The sequence below is a fragment of the Trifolium pratense genome, linkage group LG7 (genome assembly GCF_020283565.1).
Source record: "Trifolium pratense cultivar HEN17-A07 linkage group LG7, ARS_RC_1.1, whole genome shotgun sequence".
Lineage (NCBI taxonomy): Eukaryota > Viridiplantae > Streptophyta > Magnoliopsida > Fabales > Fabaceae > Trifolium > Trifolium pratense.
In genome coordinates this window covers 8,688,598-8,712,778 of record NC_060065.1, presented here as the reverse complement: position 1 = coordinate 8,712,778, position 24,181 = coordinate 8,688,598, and the positions used below count along the sequence as shown (strand labels likewise).

Genomic DNA, 24,181 nt, shown 5'->3' with positions numbered 1-24,181 from the left:
AGATTCCAGCGCGTGCGCCACACTGGATTACACCCTGGAGAGAGAAAAATTTACTTTTTAAAAGTAGGACACGTGTCACACAATGGTTGGCTGGACGTGATTTTTGTTCATTTAATACTTTGAACTCAATTATTTCGTTGTAAATTAATTTTTTATTTTTTTTTTTATACCAAAATTCATAATTTTTTTTTTCTACAAATAGAGACTTGGTTCGTTTGATTTGGACACCGAAAAAAAATGCAATTTTTCACTACCTTAATCTCATTTTTTGTCTACTAAATACGTTACTTGTGTGTTGTAATTTAACACGCACCACTCAACCAACTCACTGAAACCATTATACCAGGAAAATAGTAGATAATATTCTAGAACTTTTGGTATATTTTATGAAATTTTTGGAGACCTGAAACTATTTTTAGTTAATTAAATGAGATAAAACGGTAATTAAAAACTAATGTTTGCTTCTGAAACCATTTTACTGGTAGAATGGTTGCACATAGTTGTATTCTGAAACCATTTTACTGGTAGAATGGTTTCAATGAGTAATTTATTAATTGTGTTTGCTTCTGAAACCATTTATCTGGTACAATGGTTTCAGAGAGTTGTAATCTGAAACCATTTTGCTGGTAGAATGGTTTCAGTAAGTTGATTATTAGTTATTTGCTTCTGAAACCATTTAGCTTGTAGAATGGTTGCACATAGTTGTACTCTGAAACTATTTTACTGGTAGAATGGTTTCAGTGAGTAATTTATTAATTGTGTTTGCTTCTGAAACCATTTAGCTGGTAGAATGGTTTCAGAGATTTGTACTCTGAAACCATTTTCCTGGTAGAATGGTTTCAGTGAGTTGATGTAAGGTAGTGAAAAATGAGATTAAGGTAGTGAAAAATTGGATTTTTTTTTCTGTGTCCAAATCAAACAAACCAAGTCTCTATTTGTAGAGAAAAAAAAATTATGAATTTTGGTATAAAAAAAAAATAAAAAATTAATTTACAACGAAATAATTGAGTTCAAAGTATTAAATGGGAAAAAATCACGCCCAGCCAATCAGACAGCGACACGTGTCCTGCTTTTAAAAAGTAGATTCTTCTCTCCAGGGTGTAATCCAGTGTGGTGCACGCGCTGGAATCTGATGGATTCGGATGATCTGGGCTGTCTGATTGATCAGACCACTACAACAAATTAAGGCCTTTAATAGCGCTTTTTTTTAGTTTTTAATAGCGCTTTAAAGCGCTATTACTGATACCGCTATTATAAGTTCGGTGCCTACAATAGCGTTTTATAAGCGCTATCAAATGTCCACTTTTAATAGCGCTTCTTGCAAAAACCGCTATCGTATGTAAGTTGGCGCCATCTACTAGGACTTTGGAAGCGAGTTTTAATAGCGTTTTATTCTAAAAACGATATTATATGTCAGTTATTTAATAGCGCCCGTGTGTAAAGCGCTATTATAGTCCTTCCAGCAAGCAATTTTTAATAGCGCCCGTGCCCAGAAGCGCTATTATAAGTCCTTTTTCAAATTAAAAAAAAAAAAATCCTTTTTTGTCTAAATTTTGTAATATACTATACTTTGATAACAAAAAAAAAAACTAAACAAATTTTATTAATCAACAACACATAAAAAATAAGTGACGTGCACTACAACATCACCAAGTATGGGATATAAAATAATCCAACAACAAAATACAACTCAAAATTATAGCATGTATGAATGACACCACTCAGTTTCTAAATCGTTGATCTTTAGTACAAGAGAAAAAGTTTAGCTCATGTGGTGCCTGAGTACTAATGCTTAGAGGCATATGCAATTACACATAATCAACAGAGTCACCTAAAATGTCTACAGATGAGTGCAACGTAGACCATTTCTTCTCATTTAACTAAGTCACTCTGTCATTAGATCTTTTTCGACTATTTGATTTAATCTTTCCTCTGAATGTAGAGCTTCTTAACCTGAAAGTTATTCATAGTATACAAGATACAAGAAAGAATTTAAATTCAATGACTCCCTAGGGGTTACAATTGAAGAAAAATCATTGGCTCATAATATGCTAAAGCACGAAATGTAAACAAATTTGACATACCTCTAGAAAATTGTCATTGAACTACCCATACAGAATTACATCAAATGTCATTTGACCTTCACCACATCAAGCTAATTCTTTGAAAGCTATAAGACAAGCTTGTAACTCTTTAAAAAATTTACTGCCAAAGAACCAGAAAATCCATCAGTTAGTGTTCAAACTTGAATGAAACATAACAAATAACACTAACAAGAAAATAAGCTACTCACAAGTCATGTCTTTGGGAGTAATATTGAGAAGTTTCACAATTAAAAAGAAGCATGATAAACTTTAATACCGGGAGACACCAACCAAAAATATAAGTTCTCAATGACCTTGCCAAGTGAATGCTCTAATAGGCTGACAAGAAAATCAAGAAGCCAGCTCAAAACCAGAAACATAGGAGAAATTGTCAAACTAGATAAATTACAAGCTTTATTATGATATCATTGCATTGACTTATTGGTTTGAATGAAGCACCTTCGACGGTGGCTGTCCATATCAGAACTGTTGCTGAGTAGATATTGATGTCATTTTGAATTCACAACCCTCAAATGCAGGGCTTAATCATAACAAGACTTTCAAGTGTCTTGAAACAAAGACTACAATGAACATGAATGAGAACATGAAGTTATTACTATTATCATGAAATTACTCATGTGATATGAATATAACATGTCCTATCGAGGCATTTGACAGTTAAATAAAAACTTGTGAGCGTTTAGGATGTGCCAAATATATTCAAGACATAAGATACACCCATCAGTCTCTGCTAGAAGACAATACGTGAAAACTTTGATTGCTTCTGTATCTCTTGTTTATTGTTTTTCTCACAATTGAACATGGTTATGTTCTGAGACTTATCTTAATTTACTAAAAACAAAACATCCAGCATACATAAGTGAGTGATACTTTGTTTCCATGACTAAAAGTCCAATCATTAGAGAGCATACCTTGACTAAAGAGTTCTTTGAATATAATACTAACCCTGGAGTAAAAGACTAGCTATGTGGATATTAAAAGAGAAATCATCATTTCTAACACAAATTGAATCACAGATGTACATTAAAAAAAGGCTCAAAATACATAGGGTTATCTAAAGCCCCTGCATACATTTGGTCGCACTTATGATTAGAGGAAATGATCAACTAAAAGCGGACAAACAAATTTTATCCTAAGTCCAAATCAAACACTTGAAATTTATAACAACACATAAATTTAATGAGAAACTTATGATATACAGAAAATGGTGAATGGAGTGCATTAACTTAATCAATTTAGGACATGTGCAGTGTAACTAAAACATGTCTAGATTAATAACTTCAGCTCATTCCTACATCAGTATATAGTAACTTAAATAGATGAGTGAAGTAAAGAAAACTTGAAAGAGCAGGCATTCCAAAAACAAATCAGCAGATACTCACAATAGGATGGGCAAGTAGCTCTCTAAAATTGTAGTTGTAGATGTTTTCTCCTAGCAGGGCAGAAAGAGACAAGTGATGAAATGTAAAATCCTAACAGTTCACAAAAAAAGGTGCATTCAATAATATCATATATGCAGATATATAGAAAATATATCATAGACTACTATGAACTATCCTGTAACCTCTAAAGCGGAAGACCATTTGTTGCCCCAATTGAGAAAGGAATTGCCTTAGCTAAAGACAAAATGATCGTAGGATCTACAACTAATTGCAAATATAACAAAAAGGCTATATCAATATATATATCATGTCATGCAAATCTACTATATCCATTGTTACTTTGTTTAATACAAGATTGAGGCAGTTCTTTACTACATCAACACTTATATTATTTGACAGAGATGTTCAAAATACACTCAACACAAAAGAAACTAATTAAATTGTTGGAAAATCACTCTATCAATGAATTACCTTCAATTCTACAAAGAGCAAAAAAAAATTGGTGAATTAGAGCAAAAGGAGGAAGAAGAATAATATCCAATTTGAAGGAACAAAAAAATACAGCTAGTTAGCTGTACTTTTCATTTCTTTACTACAATTATATAACCAACACACTTATTTTTAGATTATTCTTTATTCATAAACCAAATATTAAGATTAGTTACACAACATACCTTTGGCAAAATGAGTTGCAACCCTTCTATCTTGTTGATTTTCTTTCACAAGAGACACACCACACAAATCTACAAAACATTGTTAAAGCAAATGAACTTAAAATTAGAAAAAATATAAACATTGCGAGCGAGACTGTGAGGAGAGCTAAATAGAAATGAGAGTGATATTGTGTGAGACTATGAATGAATGAAACTGTGAGCATAATGGTGGTGCAATTGCGGGTAAACGCGAGGCAGGAGATGTCATAAACCAAATAAATACTCTAGAAATAAATTAAGTGGTCATTCCATGGCATATATATAAGTTTTCCTTTTCAGCCGTTGATAAGTTGTAAGTAACCATTTCTAACTTAACTAGGCACAAGAAAACAGTATCATACTTTCATAACATTTATAATAATAAAATCTAAGATACATGTTAACTAATCAGGGAAGTAGAAACAGCAGAATACCATAAGCTATATTGCTCATAATTGAAACAAAAACACACACTTGAGCATTGGTTTTAAGAGTGGGATTATCATTCACGTCACACTTGATTCTTGCAGTTACCCTTCCATATCAATCAATGTTCTCCAAATTAACACCAACTGCAAAAAAACATCACCATAGTTATGAATTCAATGTAATAGTATACAATATAATAAAAAAAAAAACTTACTAAAAAAATGATCATTACAACACCAGTCACTGTTAGCAGTTGGAATTTTAATAACCTTCGCGGACTGAGAAGGAATGTCAAATTATGTTACACAGATACCTAGATACAGGTTCTAACGAGACATGATTCAATTGCGGTGAATGATGGAAAACGATGAAGAGTTTCTGGGTTCAATGACCTCTGGAACGATGGACGGTGGTGATTCTGTGTTCAACGACCTCTGGAACCATGGACGGTGGTTAATGATGGGGAAGATGTTTTAGGGTTTCAACGAGTTCTGGTTTCAACAAGTCTTAAGATTTTGGGGTTTAGGATTTCAACGAGTTCGTGAGTAGGGTTGAGTGACGAGGAAAGAGAAGAGTGGGGTTTTTTGGGTTCAATCGATTCAGGAGAGCGATGGAGAATGAGTGAAAAATGATGGAGGATTTCTAGTTTCAACTGATTGAGTAGTGAGAAATTCTGGATTCAATCGGCTAGATGAGAAGAAGAGGGTTCCTGGTTGTGGAAGAAATTTTGATTGAGTGATAAAAAGGGTTCTGGGTGAGGTTGAATAAACTGAGTGAAGAAGGAGAAAAAGGTTCGCGAAAAATAAAAGAAGGTTCTGGTTTGCGTAATTATTTTATTTAAACTAGAAAGACGTATAATAGCGTTTTCAAACAAAGCGCTAACATAGGGGTACAATTATAATAGCGTTTTAAAAGAAAGTGCTATTATAGACTCCGAATATTTTGATTGATAACATATAACAACGCTTTTAGGGAAAGCGCTTTCGTAAGGGTCACCTATAATAGCGCCCGACGAGAAACCGCTATTGTATGTATCCCTGTGCAATTTTTAATAGCGTTTTTTCAAAAAGCGCTATTAAATAGGCGCTATTATAAAGCAAAATTGTAGTAGTGGACAGTCTTGATGAGATCAGGTCTTGGCTGTCTGATGGAAATCAACGGCCTGTAACCATGGTCCTGCGGTACGCGCGCGACACTGGATCCGCGTCCATTGATGGTAATTTGGTTAATTAATTAAAAAGAATGGGTATTTTGGTCCAACTGAAAAGGTGCACTTTGCTAATTTAGACTCAACTGGGTCTAAATTAGCAGCCCCCTATATATATATATATATATATAGTGAAACTACCTCTCAAATTTTATTATTGAGAAAGAGAAACATAGGCAAGAATCGGATACTGGATCAAGTGGTCTTACAATCATCCTAAGAAGGTGTTTGACATGTTATACAAGATCGCAGACATTCCTTTCCTGAATCTCAACCGAATCTCACTGTTGGAATTCTTGTAGCCGTTGTGGTTCTTATGTTTTCTATTTCTTCCATTATCAAAGTATTTAAATATTTTGGGGTGTATAAATGATATTTGGATCCACTTGATGTCACATTTTTGCACTTATAATTTTTTTTGTGTGGCGAATTGATTTCTGTGCTACATAACTAGAAAGATTAAGAAAAATCATTGTACAACCTGAATAATCTAAAAATGAGTTGGGATCATCTCCATTTCTTATGTTTTCCATTTCTTCCATTTCTTATGTATACCATAATATTTTAAATTTTTTGAATATTAGATAAATAACACACAATTTGTTTTCTTTCATTTTCATGTGTGAAATATGACTCTTGAACTCATATATATATATATATATTAATCACAAAGAATACCACCAACCAATTGCATGCATGACACTACCAACAAATTATGAAGTTTAAATTAAAAAGTTAAAATTTAATATTAATAAATCACACACAATTCCTTCATTCTCATGTATAAAAAAAACACTCATAACTAGTTATTACATGCATAACACCATAAGTATATTGAAATTCATTTTCTCCTTAATTTTTCATGTAATACTATGTGCATCATTATTTTTTTATATCTTATTTATTTATTTTCATATATTTTTTCTTTCCTTTCATCTTTTTTGCATACATTAATAAAAATAAAAGATAATTTTGCAAATTTACGGAGTATATTGCTACTAGAAAACAACGTAACAATATATATTATCCTCTAACTATTTACAATACTATTAAAATAAATTTATGTTCATCTAATATTTACATAAGTTATTTATCTCGAACTGTGCTTAGGGTCAGCCAATGTTTAGAGGTATTTATTATTACCATATAACTCTATTTTATCTTTATGTATCCGTTAAAGTATTTATCTTGTGCCTATGGTGGATTTTATCAGCATCTACCGTGCAAATGAATTTTTTGTTACCTTTAATTATTTATCTTATTCATTTTAAACATTTATTAGTTTAACTTCAATAAACAAAATTTATTTATAACAAATAGTTTTGGTAAAAAAAGTATAACAAATAAAAATCAAATATTGCTAATGTCAAGAGTTGAACTTGTATCTAGAAGGATTTATGACATTTAACTTTACATTTTATCAATTCAACTAAAGGCATATTTTTAATTTAATTGTCATATTATATAATTATAACCAAATGAATTTATTTGGGTCGCTTCAGTTCCCAACATTGTTGTTTGTGGGATTGTTGTTGTCGTAGGTTGTTCTTGTTTTGCGAACAATGATAATCTTGAAAGGAGAGTGCCACAGCGAGAAATGAGAACAATATCAAAACCATCCATGAAATCAAAATCATTTGATCCCATCGTCATCATTCTTATCATCATTCCAAGGTTGAAGTTCAACCGTGACTACGTATGTTAACATTATTTTTCTTCTTGTTAAGGTTGGAACAGTGTGTAAGAAAAAATAATAAGCAGTTGTTGTGATGCGAAGATAGTATCTAAGTATATATAGATAGATATTCTTGTTCAACGGTAATAAAAAGACAGTTGTAATATCTTGTTGATCAAGCATAAAACCAAATTTTTTTTTTCTTGTTCTTGATCAAACAACAAACATGTGCACTTTATAATTTTTTTTTGACAAACTTTATAATTTATTTTTTTTACAAACTTTATAATTTATTTTAAAATGCTCATATTTTTTTTTTCATACTAAGCTCTCTCTTTATTTCTTGGGAACTTTTTTTTTTTTTTTACCAATTGGAACCTTGTATTTATATTACTAAGTTAATTTAATTAGTTTATACTCCCTTCGGTCCTAAATATAAGAGGAAGTTTATTTTTTACACAAAAAATGAATGATTATTTTTTATAGTGGAATAAAGTTACACTATTTTTCAAGAAAATACAATGGGTGAATTATTTTTATGAAAAAACATGATAATTTTTAGTTTAGATATTTAATATTAAAATAGAAAAATAATTGAAAATTGCTCTTTAGGCCCCACTGCATTGCTCTCAGGCCCCCCAAACTGACAAAATTGTCCCTAAGGTAATTTTGGTAGTTAGAATCCGAAACTAATATACCTTCGGCAGATAGGACCCGAACTCTGCTAAGCAAGAAGCAAACAGCTTAAACAAAACCTTTGTGGCAGTGAGAGACAAAGTGGCTATGGCAGCACCTCACCAGTAAGACAATAAAGTCTCATCTCATCTCTCTCACTCTGTCTCAGTAAAGTAAATGCACAATCTTGCCATGGCATTTTCCATACCCACTTCTCCAACTCATCTTTTATGCTGCAACTTCAAAGGTTTGGCAAAGCTAATGGTGCCTGCTGCAAGGATTCAATCTTCGTAATATCCGAAGATTTTTGTGGATTAAAAATTTTTATTCACTAATCATATCCTAGATTTTTGTGGATCAATTGATTTCAATGCAGATTTCCACCTATACTGCACAATTTCGGAACGTATGATCAGACGTTTACCGTTTTCGAAATTTACAATATGAAGTTAACTGGTTTCAGAATATACGAACCGAAACAGAATAGAATATCGTCGTTCGGCATTTACGAACCGAAATCGGCACGCACCAGGTTCACTACAGTCGCACAATCCCTATGGTATGCACACCAAAAGTTCATGCTATCTGATCAACAACACAACAATTTAATTGTTCCTAAGTTCTTCACTATGTTGCTACCTTCTTCATCCAACAGTCTCCACCGTTCCTCAAACTCTGCTCCAAACCCTCTTCCTTCAATATGTGGATTGTCTATCATGTGGTAATTTCCAACAACATAAGCTGTAGATGTAGGCAGTCCTTCACCGTGAAATCAATTCTCTTAATTTCAGAAGTTATGATCCGAATTCGCTTTGTTTCGCAAAGAAAGCTAGAAAAACACATAAAAACCAGCCCATACACCAGAAACACAAAAACAAAAATAACAACACAAGAGGCAACTTTGCAAGGCTGAATCGAACAACACAAACCATGGGAGAATCAAAACTCCATCGCTCACACATCACCTAAGCAAGACAGTATCTTGATCCAATCAATATGTAAATTGATTTTAACATAATTCCGAACATGAATAATTGCAATTCCAGGAAGCAAAACTCAAATAAGGGAAAAAGTTGGCATTTCAGGAAGCATAATTGCAATTCCAGGAAGCAAAATTCATCAACTTCGGAAGGTAGAAACCGAATCTAAGCATTTTCGGTAGATAGTAACCGAATCGAAGCGTTTTCGGTAGATTGAAACCGAATCGATGCATTTCGGTAGATAGAAACCAAATCGATGCATTTCGGTAGATAGAAAGGAATCTAGATGACAACCAGCTTGCCGTGTGTGCCTCTGTTGTTGTTCGTGCAGTTTGTTGGGACCTAAATTGAATTCGGTAGATAGAATCCGAACGGAACTAAGACATATATTGGGGCATTTTGGGATTTTTGGGGGGTTTCGGAGCAACTAGTGGGGCCTAAAAAGCAATTTTCAAAATAATTTGGGTAACTCACGACCCAACCCAATCTAACCCGAAAATTAGTAGATTTATTCAATCCAACTCAATGTTATAATGGGTGGTTATTTTACTAGACACAATCCGAAATACCTATGTATATGTAGTTTGAATTTTGGTTTTAAACAAACCCAACCCAAATTGGCGCATATATACCCTATGCCAGACTCAAATGGGATTTGGTTGAAAAGAAGAGAGAGAAAGAGGATAATTAATTATTTTCTAACGATAACAAAGATAATTTAAGTTTGCCAATCCATGTTGAAAAGCTCTTGAATGCGCCGAATTAGAATGGGGGTGGCCCCCTTAAGATTGCATCTCCCTATAACCATATCAATTAGTAGTTTGGAATCACTTTCCACAATGAGGTGAGTAACCCCTTTTCGTCTAGCCAACTTCATTCCCGCATACATGCCCCACATTTCGGCATGTAAAGAGTCAAAAGTACCAATCTTTTGAGTGTATCCCTGTATCCACCGACCATCAGAATCCCGCAGTAAGCCACCACAACTAGCAAGATCCATAGATTTCTTATGAGCTCCATCGCAATTAAGCTTGATCCAGCCTTCATTGGGACATTTCCAACGAATGAATATGGTTTCCAATCGGCGTCGACTTCTAGTAAAATGATGATGCTCGTACCCATCGATATCCTTCACAATCTTGAGGATCACCTGAATAGGGTCTGCAGGTTGTCGAAAATCTTCATCAAAGATGGCTTTGTTGCGCCAAGTCCACATGTGCCAACACGCCACCATGAAAATAGTCTTCCACCCTTCTTTTTGCACTCCATAATCCTCGTTGGTGAGATTCTTGAAGCACCAATCCCTGCAATTGAAAGAAAAAAAGTTAGTGATATGATTGGAAGCTACTAACTTGATCCAGATTCGAGTAGCGTATGCGCAATCCCTTAATGTGTGGATGGTAGTTTCTTCCCCGTTTCCACAACTATGGCATATTGGTGATATTCCCACATTCCATTTGCTCCTCCGGTAATTGGTTAGAAGGCGATCATGTGCTGCTAACCACATGAAGGTTTGGATTCTATGAAGGCCCTTCCAATTCCATATCATTTTCCAGTCGCCTTCCATTTGGGGTATATTTCCTCGTTGCAACTCATAGGCACTCTGAATCGTAAAATGATGAGTATTGGTGCCTCTCCATCCTACTACATCTGGACCATCTGTATCTCCTGGTTCTGGGAGTGCGACTACTTGATTCACAATGTTAAGAGGCAAATTATTTTTCAAAAAATCAAGATTCCACTTCCCTTCAATTGTTAAGACATCTTTCACATTAAGGGTCGAATCAATAGCCAGATTGATAGCCGCCTCCATGAAAAAGAGCCATTTGGAGTCCATCTATCCATCCAAAAGTTTATACTTTTACCATCTCTTAATTGCCACACAATATGTTTTTGGAATTGATCCCATATACCCGCTAGTGCTCTCCATAAAGGCGAGTCGTAATGTTGAGAACTGATAGCCACTCGAAGATCCTTATTCCTGCCATACTTACTATAGAGGACCTTGCACCACAAGTCATCTGGTCTATTGATCATATTCCAGAGTATCTTCATAAGGAAAGCTATGTTCATCTGGTGGGGATTCCTTATCCCTAAACCCCCGTCTTTCTTGGGCAAACAACAAACATTCCAATTTATAAGATGAGGTTTCGCTTCTGCTCAGTATCACCCCACAAAAAACCACGCTGAATTTTTTTCCATTTCTTCACATAGTGTTTTAGGAATCTTGGCATACTGTATATGATAATAAGGTATAGAGCTAAGCACCGACTTTGTAAGCGTAAGTCTGCCAGCAAAACTTAAACACTGATGTTTCCAACCACTAAGCTTCTTCTGCATTTTCTCTATAATATGATGAAACTTTCCTCTCGTTGTTCTTCCTGGAGTGATATTCGCCCCCAGATACTTTCCCAAACTATTCACCTGAATGAAACCAGTGTGTTGTAGGATATCGTCCTTAGTACGCTGGTCCACATTTTTTGAGAAGTAAATTTGAGTCTTCTGATTATTAATCTTTTGGCCAGAAGCTTGACAAAATTGCTCGAGACAATGCATAACACAGTGAGCTTGCTCAACGGAAGCCTCTGCAAAAAGAGGAAGGTCATCAGCAAAAAGAAGATGAGAAATTTGAGGGCCAGATCTACTTGCACGCATAGGTTTCCAATATTTAGCTTCCACCTGATCTGCAATAATATGAGAAAGGCGTTCCATACAAATGAAAAATAAATAAGGGGACAAAGGGTCACCCTGTCGAATTCCTCTTGTAGGAGAGAACATGTCAGTTTTATCCCTATTCCACAAAATTTTAAAAGAAGGAGACATAATACAATTTTTAATAATACTAATGAGTTTAGGAGGAAACTTACACTCTGCCAAACAATGCTCAATGAAATTCCAATTAAGTCTGTCATAAGCTTTCTCAAGATCAATCTTAATTGACATGAACATTTTTTGGCCTTTCATTTTAGCCATCGAATGAACCATTTCTTGAGCCACAACAATATTGTGATGAATTGTGCGTCCCGGGATAAAGCTGGACCGATAAGGAGAAATGATACCATCCAAAAGAGGCTTAATTCTATTGACAATCACCTTAGTGATGATTTTATAAGTCACATTACAAAGGGCAATTGGACGAAATTGATAAACATACTCCGGCTTGTCTATTTTAGGAATCATCACAAGTAAAGTATTATTTATGAAAGAAATAAGAGAAGGGTTAGACCAAACATGATTCACATATTGAAAAAGAGAATTTCCAACAGTATCCCAACATTGTTGGAAACAAATTGGCGGATATCCATCATCTCCTGGAGCTTTATGCGGTCCCATAGCAAAAAGAGCATTTTTACATTCAATAAAGCTGACAGGGCTACTGAGTCTCTAATGATTAGTCTCCAAATTCATCGGATAAGTAGCCCACGCTATAATCGGGTCTCGAATAGGTTGGTCTTCTTTGTAAAGCTTAATATAGAATAATCTCACCATGTTTCTAAGTCTTTCTTGTTCATCTACCCATTCTCCGTCATCATTTCGGAGAGAGATAATTTTGTTTTTTCTTCTCCTAACAATAGTTTTAGAATGATAGTACCTGGTATTACGATCCCCATCTGCAATCCATCGACCTCTAGATTTTTGAAACCAAAGGCACTCCTCCTGATAAAGAGTAATAGCTAGTTGCTCCTGAAGTTCCTTCTCTAGATTTTCAAGAAAAGTACTATAGCCATAACCAGGACTCTTTTGAATACCATTCAGTCTTGTCAACAACTCTTTTTTTCTTTTGAAGATATTGCCAAACTTATCTTTATTCCACTCTTTAAGTTTCGGCGTAAGATTGTTGAGTTGATTAATAAAATCACTTTCGCCTCCCCACCTATCTTTAAGAAAAGGATGGAACTCCTCATGAGACATCCAAGCTGCCTTGAAACGGAAGGGACGATTATTATTGTTAATATTTGGCTCCCCCTCAGTAAGAATAATAATGGGATGGTGATCTGATTGAACTCGAGGTAGAACCTTAGCAAACCCCTCATGATATCTCAATCTCCAGATGACATTGCAAAGTACCCTATCCAGCCTCTTGAAGACCCCGTCCCTCCCATTCCATTTTGGACCCCTCCAAGTATATTTGGTACCCGCGGTTGTGACCTCCAAAAGATTGCAATCATTAATCCAACTGTTGAACTGTTGACATTTCCTGATATCAACCTGTACACCCCCTTTTTTTTCATCTGGGCTTGCTATCTCATTAAAGTCGCCCATCAAGAGCCAAGACTCATTGATATTGGTTGCAAGGTGGTGAAGCTTACTCCAAGTTCCAATTCTCTCCTGCTCCCGCGGACTGGCATAAACCACAGTGAGCAACCAAGGGTCAACATTTGCTCCATAACCTGCACATGAATTAACTGCTGTCTAGAATCAATAGATTATACAAAAAATAACTATTGTTGTGGAAAACATTTATGTATAATATAGCTTTCCGTGACTAATATGTAATTAAGCTTGATTGATATGGTTCCAAAATATTGACTTTTGGTTTGTGTAGAACACTTGAGGGAAGCTTTGATTTGGCTGGCTTGGTTATAAGTTATGTAAGAAAAAGTGTAAGTGCTCAATTGATTCTGTGCTAATTTACAAGTACAAAATAGAATACCATATTTAATTCATATGATATGGCTGAAGAAGAAGATATTGTGAGTGAGCCAGTGAGTTTTGGAGAGTTAATCTGGAATTCACCAAATGAAGATGAGGACTGAAATGGGGATGCATATGATGGAAGCAGAGCCTTGCCAACACTAGTCAATGCTGCCCTAAATGTAATAGAGTTATATTGAATAATTATGGTCTTATATGTATTTATTTGTTTGAGGCAAATAGGAACTTTTGAGTTACATCTGATCAGCATTTTGGCATTTAAGAAAAGGGTTATCAGGATTCTCAAAGATATTATTAGTGGAATTGTAAAACCATCAAGCTACTTTAATTAGTAATTCTACTCTATTCTATATGAATACTTCATAATTTGTGTAAAAAAAAGTCTATGTTCTCAATTGGTTCTGCCCTTTCTTTTTGACACGGTACGTGCAAAATCTATCATGTGGAGACTACCCCCGCTTTCGGCTACCATTATTTTAGAGTATTCTAGCTAATAAGAAGACTCGAGGTGCCTACTTCGATGCCAGGTCTTTGCCATATATGCAAGGTTTTGGAATTTTGGGAATCCTAATTTCAGCTGCATAGTTGATCGATCCAGTTGGTTAATCTGTTCCACAGGCAGACTACATTTGCCATTTAGTTGCTAAGAACACTACACAGAATTGCCTGAGGTTCTGCAGGTTGAGATTCAAGCTGAACCACTGAAAGAGGAGCAGGCAAATGCTAAATCATATATGGCCTTTCTCAAAAGAGTTCCTCAGTCCGCGTAGACTACACCTTGCTTCATTTAGTGGCATTTTATAGCCAAAATCAATTCTAGGAGGATATTTTCAGCGCAACAAACCAAGAATGCACTTGAGGAGGTGTACAGGAATATTTCAAGAGCTCAAAGACTTATTGCTCTATGCAGTACAGTTCCAAGTTACACCGTTACTGCTTCATGTCAAATGACGTTTCTTGCTTCCGGTCGCATAGTCATGGGATTTTTTGGGACCACAGTACTGAAAAATGAAGGTATGCCATGCTATATAGTAAAAACGTTTACTTCACGATATGGTTTAATATAAGTTGAGACTGACTCTACTATGATAACTAGTGTCAATTTTTTCCATGATTCACAAATACCTTGTGCATGTATACTTTATCATTTAGTAAATGAAAACAAAATTTGCAGACCAAAAGTTCTTCTTATTCTACAATATTCTTGAAGGCTGTATTTTATTTCTTGTTTTGCTTGTCGACAATATTCTTGCTTAAGGGGAAGGAATTTTTAGGCACTGCTTGAGATGGTAATCACTAACAAAATAGAAATCAGAGTGAAGAATGCTATCCTCTGACTTTCAAGAATAAGTTATTTATTCAAGTGCATTATATCATGTTCTTTGCTAATCATTTTGAATCCCAATTCCCAAGTACAAATAGAAGGTGTTGGTTCTGGGGCAACGCGCACCTATCCCAGACTCTCGGTGATGAGTGCAATCCGCGCCTATGAACTTGCACACACACACACACACACAAGGTTGAAGAAGGAATAACAAGATAGAAATTTGATAGAATATAGTGTTTATTGATAAGAGATTGAGTTACATCTTCTACAATGTGATAACACTATATATAGCACTCTCTCCAAAACTAGACTAGTTGCCTTGTGTAACAAGAAACTGTCCTATGAGTTAGTTATCCTAACTAACTTCTATAACAAAAGGATTGAATTACAAGTCAACAGAAGCATATACTAAAATCAATATAAATGGTTCTTCTCTTTCTCTTTCTCTTTGTCCTGTGACAAAGCAAGAGGTGATAATTACTCAGATTGTGCACAAATATGACATTGCATTGCAGAGTGTTATATTATACACCTTTTAGACCCAGATTAAAATTTTGAATAGTTTCTAGCATATTAAGCTTCTGTTTGGATCCGCGGCGGAAATCCAATTCTCGCAGTCCAAATCAATTATCAGTTTTCACCATGAAAACGTAAAGCTCGTATATGTAGATTCTGTCTCGCTGCAAGTATCACACTTCCAAATATAGGCTAAAAAGTTTATGGTTATTAACTTACAAACAAGTCCTTATGAGCTTAAAGAAATTAATTTAACTTTTCAGAAGTTATTATTGTTTTGCAATGGTAATGTTTATCTTTCAACTTGTTGGTTAGCAAAATCCACAGACCGATGCAGGTAAAAGTTACCATTGGTATTAACTTTATATTCCCCAAGATATATATAGAAGAAACAAAAATTTAAACTTGTAAAGAAACTAAACTATGTGAACTAAGTCAACATAGGTACAAGAATAATGGGAGATGAAAAACATGTTAGACTGGAACATCAAAAACAGGACACAATTACACAAAGAACATGTGTTTGATCTATCTATACAAGTTCGAACGTGGTTGATTTGTGAATTCCGAACCTATTGTTCAATCCAACAATAACAAGAGTGGAGCAAAAGTTCAATGACAACCAATACTAATCAATCCAGACAATAGTAATTCTAACAACCTAAGTGTAACTTGTAAGCATAATCCATTCAAGCAAATAACAAGAAATGGTAAAAAGGAACAAAACACACAAGAGATTTTTCGGTCCAACAATGACCTACATGACGGGGAGAAAGCAGCTCTCCAATTCACTATTCCAACAATATTTACCAGAGATCAAATTAAATGAGTTACAAGTAATTAGATCTAGCCCAAAGAGCACTCAAGTATTGGATATTTGGATCTTGAATTCTTGATCCTCCAATGATTCCCTCTCTTTTTGTCACTCTTTGCCTCTCAAAGTGTTTCCCAGAAAAAATTGCACTCAATGCAATTTTTTGTATGGTTGCTCGTTCATGTGCCCATGCGCTCCACGCGCCACCTCAGGCAGAACCAAATTTGCAATTGCAAAATTCACCAATTCCTCAACGGCCCATGCGCTCCACGCGTCACCAGAGGCATAACCTGAAACCCCCTCTAATAGAAAAACTTAGATTTTAAGGCACACAACGGTTCACTTTTTAGATACAACTGATTCGATAAAACTAAAAAGTCGACTTTTGTTTATACTCCAACTTATAATTGTGACTGGTGTAGTACTCCTCTCGGCCTTTATTTGTAAGTAAAACTCTCTTGTTACCCCATATTAAGAAATTTGTTATATTTACGAGTATAATTTATATTAAATTAAACTAAATTATCTTGCTAAAGTAGAATAATTAACAACGTACTTTTTTTGAAACAATAGCGTTAAATATAGTTGAATTTGATATCTTTTTTATTATATTTAAAGAAAAATGTTAATAAAGAATTTTATCTTGAAATATGTGCATATTATAATTTATTTTTTTAATATGTTTAACAAGTATACCTGAAACCTGTATATCTTTAACATGATCATATTTAAAACTAAAAATTGGTTAACTCTTGCTTATAAACAAGACTGGAGAAAGTATGTTATAAATAAGATAAGAGAAAATACCTATCATATAATCCTTAACACTTTATAAGAAAAAATGCATTTTTCAAGTCCATTGTATATTTAATATATTTTGTCTGACTAGAAACATTAAATATATAATAAATCTAAAAAATACATTTTTATTTATATAGTGTTACGGACCAAATACATTAACTTTACGATTAATCTAGAAATTGCATTAAGTGTTGGAAGCTAGTGTGTAAGTAACTTTTTAATACTACTTGTGGTAACTCTAGGTTTCAATTCTAGGCAATGTGACGAAAAAGGAACGTAAAACTGTGTTTTTCTTTTTCCTTCCTCCAACCAATCAACTTAATTATTAATCCGATCTAAAACTCATACCTCAGTCAGTGCTGACAGAACATGTTTCACAACTGTTGAATTCCTTCATTTTTATTTCATCCCAAAAAAAAAAAACAAAAATGGCTTTGAGAGCCAGTGGAACACTGATTTTAGGTTGTCTAATTTGGATTTTCTTCCTCTGTGCAACAATTGCATTCTTTCAGCTCAAATTGGTTGAAAACAGAACCACCCATCATGCTTCTTCTCATGATAAGTTAACCAATCATCAATCAGTAAGTTCATTCATCATCTATTCTGGGTTTTCTTCCTTAATCATCATTGATTTTTATATTAATTAAGCAAGTTTTGTTTTTTCCTCTTCTATTCAATTTTTTCAATGTTCTTAAGGATACCCTTTTGGAAGATGATTTGGAGGGTGTGACACATAAAGTGTATTTTGATGTTGAGATCGATGGAAAATTAGCGGGTATTTTAGTTTTTCTTTCATTCCTTATAGCAAAGTTTTGATTTTTAATTTGGTTATTTATTTGATTCTGTTGGGTCTTGGGAATTATTTTTGGATTGTGATTTTGAATGTGATTGCAAATTGAGTGTAAAAAGAGGGTTTTAGATGCACTAGCTTGACTCATCAGAATAACACACTGATTTTTTAAGGTGATTTGTGTCATGACTGCTGTGCTCATGAGGTAATTCCTAATGGAATGATGCAAAGTTGCAAACTGAGTCGTCTGTGAGTGTGTGTTGATTGATGATAGAAAGGGTTAGTTTCTTCTGAAATGGAATTGAACACGATAGCAATGGGATTTGTGTTATTGAGACTGAGCAGTTTTTGCAATTTGTGTAATAATAATAGATAGCATTTTTTATCCTACATCAAGAAAAGTTGAAGATAGATTCATGTGTAGTGCCTATTTTAAAGCCGTTTAATGACTAATGCAAACTTTTACAACCTAAGTGTATGTTTGGATTAATGATAATTTTGGCATAATCATGGCGCGAAATCACAGTAGCGCAGAAACTACAGAGTTTCACTAGAGTCACAACGCACATGCATTTTGAAGTGATAATGGGCGAACACCCGCAAATTCAAACATACATTAACTCCCTGTTTGGAAACACGATGGCATAGTGTTGAACGCGCGTTCACCAACCTCTCCAACATGGTAGCTTCTGTAAAAACATGAGTTGTGACCGTGAAAAAATTGTTTCCAAACACACGATAAGTCTGGCCAAGCTGCCAGCTTCATGGAGAATGATTTATCTGACACAGGCACTTGTTCCTAACATGTTTCCTTTAAGCTTTGTTCTGGGTGTTTGGAGGAAAAAGTAGATAAGCACTTTGGCGAAATGGAGGGGAGGGAAAGAATGGATGACTACCACTTGATTGTCCAAAACCCCCCAATTTGGGAGAACTTCAAAGTCTTTCTTTTGTTATAATAAAATACTCCCTACAATAGAATGATCTATCATCTATCTATCATAATAATTTTCCTTCCATCATTTCCCCTTTAAAACTCCCTCCAAAACAAACCCTTTTTGGCACTAGAATGACTTGCTTAAGAGAAATTGGTGCTGTCTTCTTTGGCTGCACGTCTCACATCATTCCCACTACTTGTGAAGAAGACAGCAGAACTTTAATCCCCCCATTCTTTTCTTAGTTTTTATATGCTTGATTCATAGCAAGTTAAGAAAATAATGCATGTCATGCCATTTACATGCCATTGCATTAGAATACCCAAACCAGTTACTACTCAACACTGAAAAATGACGTTTCTTGCTTCAGGTCGCATAGTCATGGGACTTTTTGGGACCACAGTACCGAAAACTGCAGGTATGCCATGCTATATATAGTATACGAATATGTGGTAAAAAACTAAAAATGTTTATTTAGACATGTTTTGGTTTCATGTGAAGGTTTGGTTACTAATCTTAACAACCATTTTGTGCAGAAAACTTCCGTGCGCTTTGTACAGGTAGCTTTGCTACCTTCCTTATTCGAAAAAAAAAATTTCCCCTTAATTTGGTGCTATGTTATGATCAATCATGAAATTCCTTGGTAGTAAATACTACAAATTGAACAGCATCACATTTCAGGAGAGAAAGGAGTAGGAAGAAGTGGAAAGCCTCTTCACTATAAAGGGAGTGCATTCCATAGGATAATACCAAGCTTCATGGTCCAAGGGGGTGATTTCACCCTTGGTGATGGAAGAGGTGGAGAATCAATCTATGGCGATAAGTTTGCTGATGAAAACTTCAAGCTGAAGCATACTGGGCCAGGTGAGATTATGTACTTTTGTCACTGATATTCCATGCATGTATATCTATCCATAAAAACGATAATTGTACATTTACATTAATTCATCTGTTCACTTTTGAATGCTCTTCAGGATACTTATCGATGGCAAATTCCGGGCAAGACACCAATGGCTCCCAGTTTTTCATAACAACAGTAAAAACCAGCTGGTAACTATCATTTACTTGCACTACTTGTTCTGTATACTCGTGGAACTCAAGTAATAGTATATCAAATTCTCGTGAAAGCCTTTGCAGTGATAGTTAGAACTGTAAAATTTACTTAATTGTGTTTGTTTACACTTGACGTGATACTGATTTTGGTGCGAAAGCAAAACTTCGAAAGGAAAAGTTTACAACTACGAATAACAATAATTTTTTTATTAGGTGAAGTTGGCTACATGTCTACATAGATCAAACGATCATAAACTGTATACAAATCAAATGTTTACATAAACATATTCCAATTTCCATACATGGTGAATCTCAGTTGGAAAGGTTCATTTTCATTTCGAGTATTATTAAGAATGAACTTAATCTTAAATGTAAATGAGACAAGGCTAAGCTTTACATATACTTCCTAATATATAGAAATTTTCCAACAAGTTAGTCTAAAACGACACGGGACCTAAGAAGAAAATATCATCTTTTCAATTTTTAATCATTTATCATTGACGCCTTTTTTCAAATCTCATAACCTAACATGTCTCCATATGTTTTTTGGAAGGCTTGATGGGCGCCATGTTGTATTCGGCAAAGTGCTTTCTGGTATGGATGTTTTGTACAAGATTGAAGCAGAAGGAAGTGAAAGTGGCTCTCCCAAACGTAAGGTTGTCATATTAGACAGCGGGGAATTAACTTCATGATATGGTTTAAATATAAGTTGAGACTGATTCTACTGTGATAACTAGTGTCAGTTTTTTACATGATTCACAAATACCTTGTGTATACTTTTATCATTTAGTAAATGAAAACAAAATTTGCAGACCAAAAGTTCTTCTTATTCTTGTAATTTAAGACTGTATTTTATTTCTTGTTTTGCTTGTCTACAATATTCTTGCTAAAGGGGAAGGAATTTTTAGGCATTGCCTGAGATGGTAATCATTAACAAAATAGAAATCAGAGGGAAGAATGCTATCTTGTGACTTTCAAGAATAAGTTATTTATTCAAGTGTATTATATCATGTTCTCTGCTAATCATTTTGAATCCCAATTCCCAAGTACAAATAGAAGCATATACTAAAATCAATATAAAAGGTTCTACTCTTTGTCTTGTGAAAAAGCAAGAGGCCATAATTACTCAGATTGTGCACAAATATGATATTGCATTGCAGTGTGTTATATATTATACACCTTTTAGACCCAGATTAGAGTTCTGGATAGTTTCTAGCTTATTAAGCTTCTGTTTGGATCCACGGTGCGCATCCAATTCTCGCGGTGTAAATCAGTTATCCGTTTTCACCATGAAAACATAAAGCTCGTATTTGTAGATTCTGTCTTGCTGCAAGTTTACCAGTTGCATCACAGTTCCAAATGTAGGCTAAAAAGTTTGTGGTTATTCACTTACAAACAAGTCCTTATGAGATTAAATAAATTAGTTTAACTTTTCAGAACTTAACAAGCTAGTCCAAGTCCTAACATAAGGATTCAGGTCTAAAAAAAGTATGTAACTGATTGAGATTCCCTAAACAATCTCGAACTGTTAATTTAAGATTGAACGGTTAAAATTACATAATAACAAAATCGGTTTGAAATGATCTTTGTCATTGACTTAGTGACGAAATCCATTTCGGCTTGTAACAAAGACATGTTAAGATTTTTACCATAATTCTAATAAAAGAGAAGATAGCACAATAGGATTTACCAAATACTAGTTTATTGATTCTCAAGTACACCAATAATAACAACAATTACAAGGACACAACACAAGAGACCATCAATAAAAAAAAAAAAAAAAGACAAAAACAAAAGACAGCGCTAGCAACACACTCTTTGACACAGACACGGTAACCAGAAGAAGCAGAAGTTCAAGAGAGACGATACAATGTTTTGCCTTCATCGTCGTCCTTATTATGACAGACATGTCGACAAAACAAACCTCAAAACTACCATCATAACAATTGTTCAACTTCAACAAAGACAAATCAACATTCAACACAATACTACTACAAAATAACAAAGAGGGTTTTGAATTTTGATTATTTGCCACCACGTGTGATTGAAGATCGTTGTTGTTGATGACAAATATTAGTGAAATCAGAATTGAGATCAGAATAAAGAGAAGCAACCTTAGAAATATTCCCATTCAATTCTTGAATCAAAGAAACATTTTTCACCATATTATCAGGCATTCTAGATTGTTGATTCTCATTCACCTGTTGAATAATTGCTCTGTTCCGGTCAAGCACCGACTGAACCTGCCGGAAACTCTTGTTAAGTGTTGCCCATGCTTCGGGATCGCCGTCTTCTGCATCTTCCACGTCGGAATACTCGCCGTTTGTTGGAGTAGCTGAAGGACGGCGGCGATTCTTCTTGGAACGGCGGTTGTTGGTGTCTTCCATAGTGGGTTTTGCGGCGGAGGAAGGTGAATAAAGTGTTGTCATATGAAGAAGAAGAAGAAGAAATGAAGAAAAACAAAGTTTGTTTATTAGTCAACAAAAATAATCATGTTTTGTTGTTGGGTTCTGACATTGAAATTTTTAATGTTTTTTTTTTTTTTTTGCTATGTTTGGTTTTGTGTTGAGATGTGTCTAGAGAGGAGTATTTATAGAGATGAGAAATTATGGTAATTATTTTATGATCATTAAAATTTCCCTAAAAGAAATTAATTTGGTATTCAAAATTGAGTTTAATTGTTGTGTACGGTTGGTATAAAATTTTTTTATATATATATTTAATGATGTATTGTCACATTATTTAATGAATGTGACACATCATGTGCTTTTAAATATCTTACATGATGTGATCAATATATCATTGGATGCATGTGTAAAATAATTTTATACTAACGGTACATATAAATTAAATTCAAAGAAAAAATACAAATAAAAAAATATCATGTTTGATTAAATTATTTGTAGATTGTTTGTGTGAAGGATAATTGATCCTTTGAATATAAGAAAAGAAAATAATAGAGAAGGTGGAGGGTAGTATTGACATTTGAGTGGAAAATATCTAAAAAGATCTAGGATGTTGTTGGATGCTAAAAGTGAAAAGGTTATTGCCACGGCGACAAAAAGAACCGCACTTTTGCCTGCGTGGATGCTTATGCACTATCAAAATATCTCATAGTATCACGAGGACGTCGAGGAGAAAGTGTTGGTTGAACACAGAAGAAAAAAAGAAGAAAAAGAAATTAATGATTTTTTTCTTAAAAAAAAATCTAGCATTTGATTTTTTTTTTTGAAACATCGCATTTGATCATTGTACATATATATTAATACATAATTTCGATGTTTAATATTTTTAAGAATGATTCAAATAGTAATATTTTTTTGTCAAATAATCTAATAATTAGAAATTTTATGGATAAGTGGGAAGATGGGGTTCGAACGCCACAAATTTGAACTAAACCTTGTCGCTCTTCTTTACTCGCGGGCAGGAAGCACACCAGCAGTGTGTGTTGCGTGATTCAACTGTGTTTTTTGCACTTGACTAGGTGATTGTCTCTGTCAACCGAGTCAAGCTCACTGAACGTTCAAATAGTAATTATATCTTAAACAAAACAATTTTTGACTTTTAAATAATAAAAAAAATACAGAATTTTCAAACCAAAATTTATATCTATAGTACAGTAACAAATGTCTTTATAACACATGTTAACTTTTTCCTATTTTTAATTATATATTATTATAAATTATAAAAAGATGATATTTAAAAAATATTTATCAAGAAAAATCAAAAAACATTTTATATACTACCAAATTATTTATTTTAATCTATTTTTATATAAATAAACATCTATGAAATGTTATTTAAACATTAAAATAATATATTTTAATATTCCATGTGTTAATCTCTATTAATCTTCTTCTGCAATTTATACATTTGACATTTTAGAGTAAAAATTTCATTTTTCCCTACAAAATATCTTCAAAATATCTTACAAATAGTTGATCTCTTCCTCCTCCAAATCCCACTTCTTCTACTTCCAAATGAAAAAGTTAAATTCCCACTAAGATTGGAGAAGAATATGTACTACTTTTTCTACCCAAAAAAAAAAAAGAATATCTACTACTTTTTCTACCAAAAAAAAAAAGAATATGTACTACTTTTAAACAAAAATAAGAGACAGACTGGTCACCATGTTTTCTCTTTAGGC

General features: G+C 34.0%; 2 protein-coding genes and 1 long non-coding RNA gene across 3 annotated transcripts; 1 reads left to right on the top strand and 2 right to left on the bottom strand.

Moving 5' to 3' along the window:
* Nucleotides 1–1,796: 1,796 nt before the first annotated feature.
* On the bottom strand, nucleotides 1,797–3,530 carry LOC123894772. The gene is made up of 3 exons (XR_006803902.1): nucleotides 3,488–3,530; nucleotides 2,085–2,205; nucleotides 1,797–1,953 (listed from the first exon to the last, which is right to left on the bottom strand). It is a non-coding gene; the product is annotated as an uncharacterized LOC123894772 (long non-coding RNA).
* A 13,986-nt stretch (nucleotides 3,531–17,516) lies between these two features.
* LOC123894770 (peptidyl-prolyl cis-trans isomerase CYP19-4-like) lies at nucleotides 17,517–20,853 on the top strand. Its single transcript, XM_045944845.1, has 7 exons — nucleotides 17,517–17,840; nucleotides 17,956–18,034; nucleotides 19,352–19,399; nucleotides 19,518–19,541; nucleotides 19,663–19,845; nucleotides 19,956–20,031; nucleotides 20,588–20,853. Exons 1-7 carry the CDS (start codon nucleotides 17,688–17,690, stop codon nucleotides 20,724–20,726), a joined length of 702 nt encoding a protein of 233 aa, XP_045800801.1. The 5' UTR covers nucleotides 17,517–17,687; the 3' UTR covers nucleotides 20,727–20,853.
* An 866-nt stretch (nucleotides 20,854–21,719) lies between these two features.
* On the bottom strand, nucleotides 21,720–22,598 carry LOC123894771 (protein EARLY FLOWERING 4). The gene has a single exon (XM_045944846.1). The coding sequence runs from the start codon at nucleotides 22,461–22,463 to the stop codon at nucleotides 22,059–22,061; it is 405 nt and encodes a 134-aa protein (XP_045800802.1). The 5' UTR covers nucleotides 22,464–22,598; the 3' UTR covers nucleotides 21,720–22,058.
* Between the last annotated feature and the right edge of the window lie 1,583 nt (nucleotides 22,599–24,181).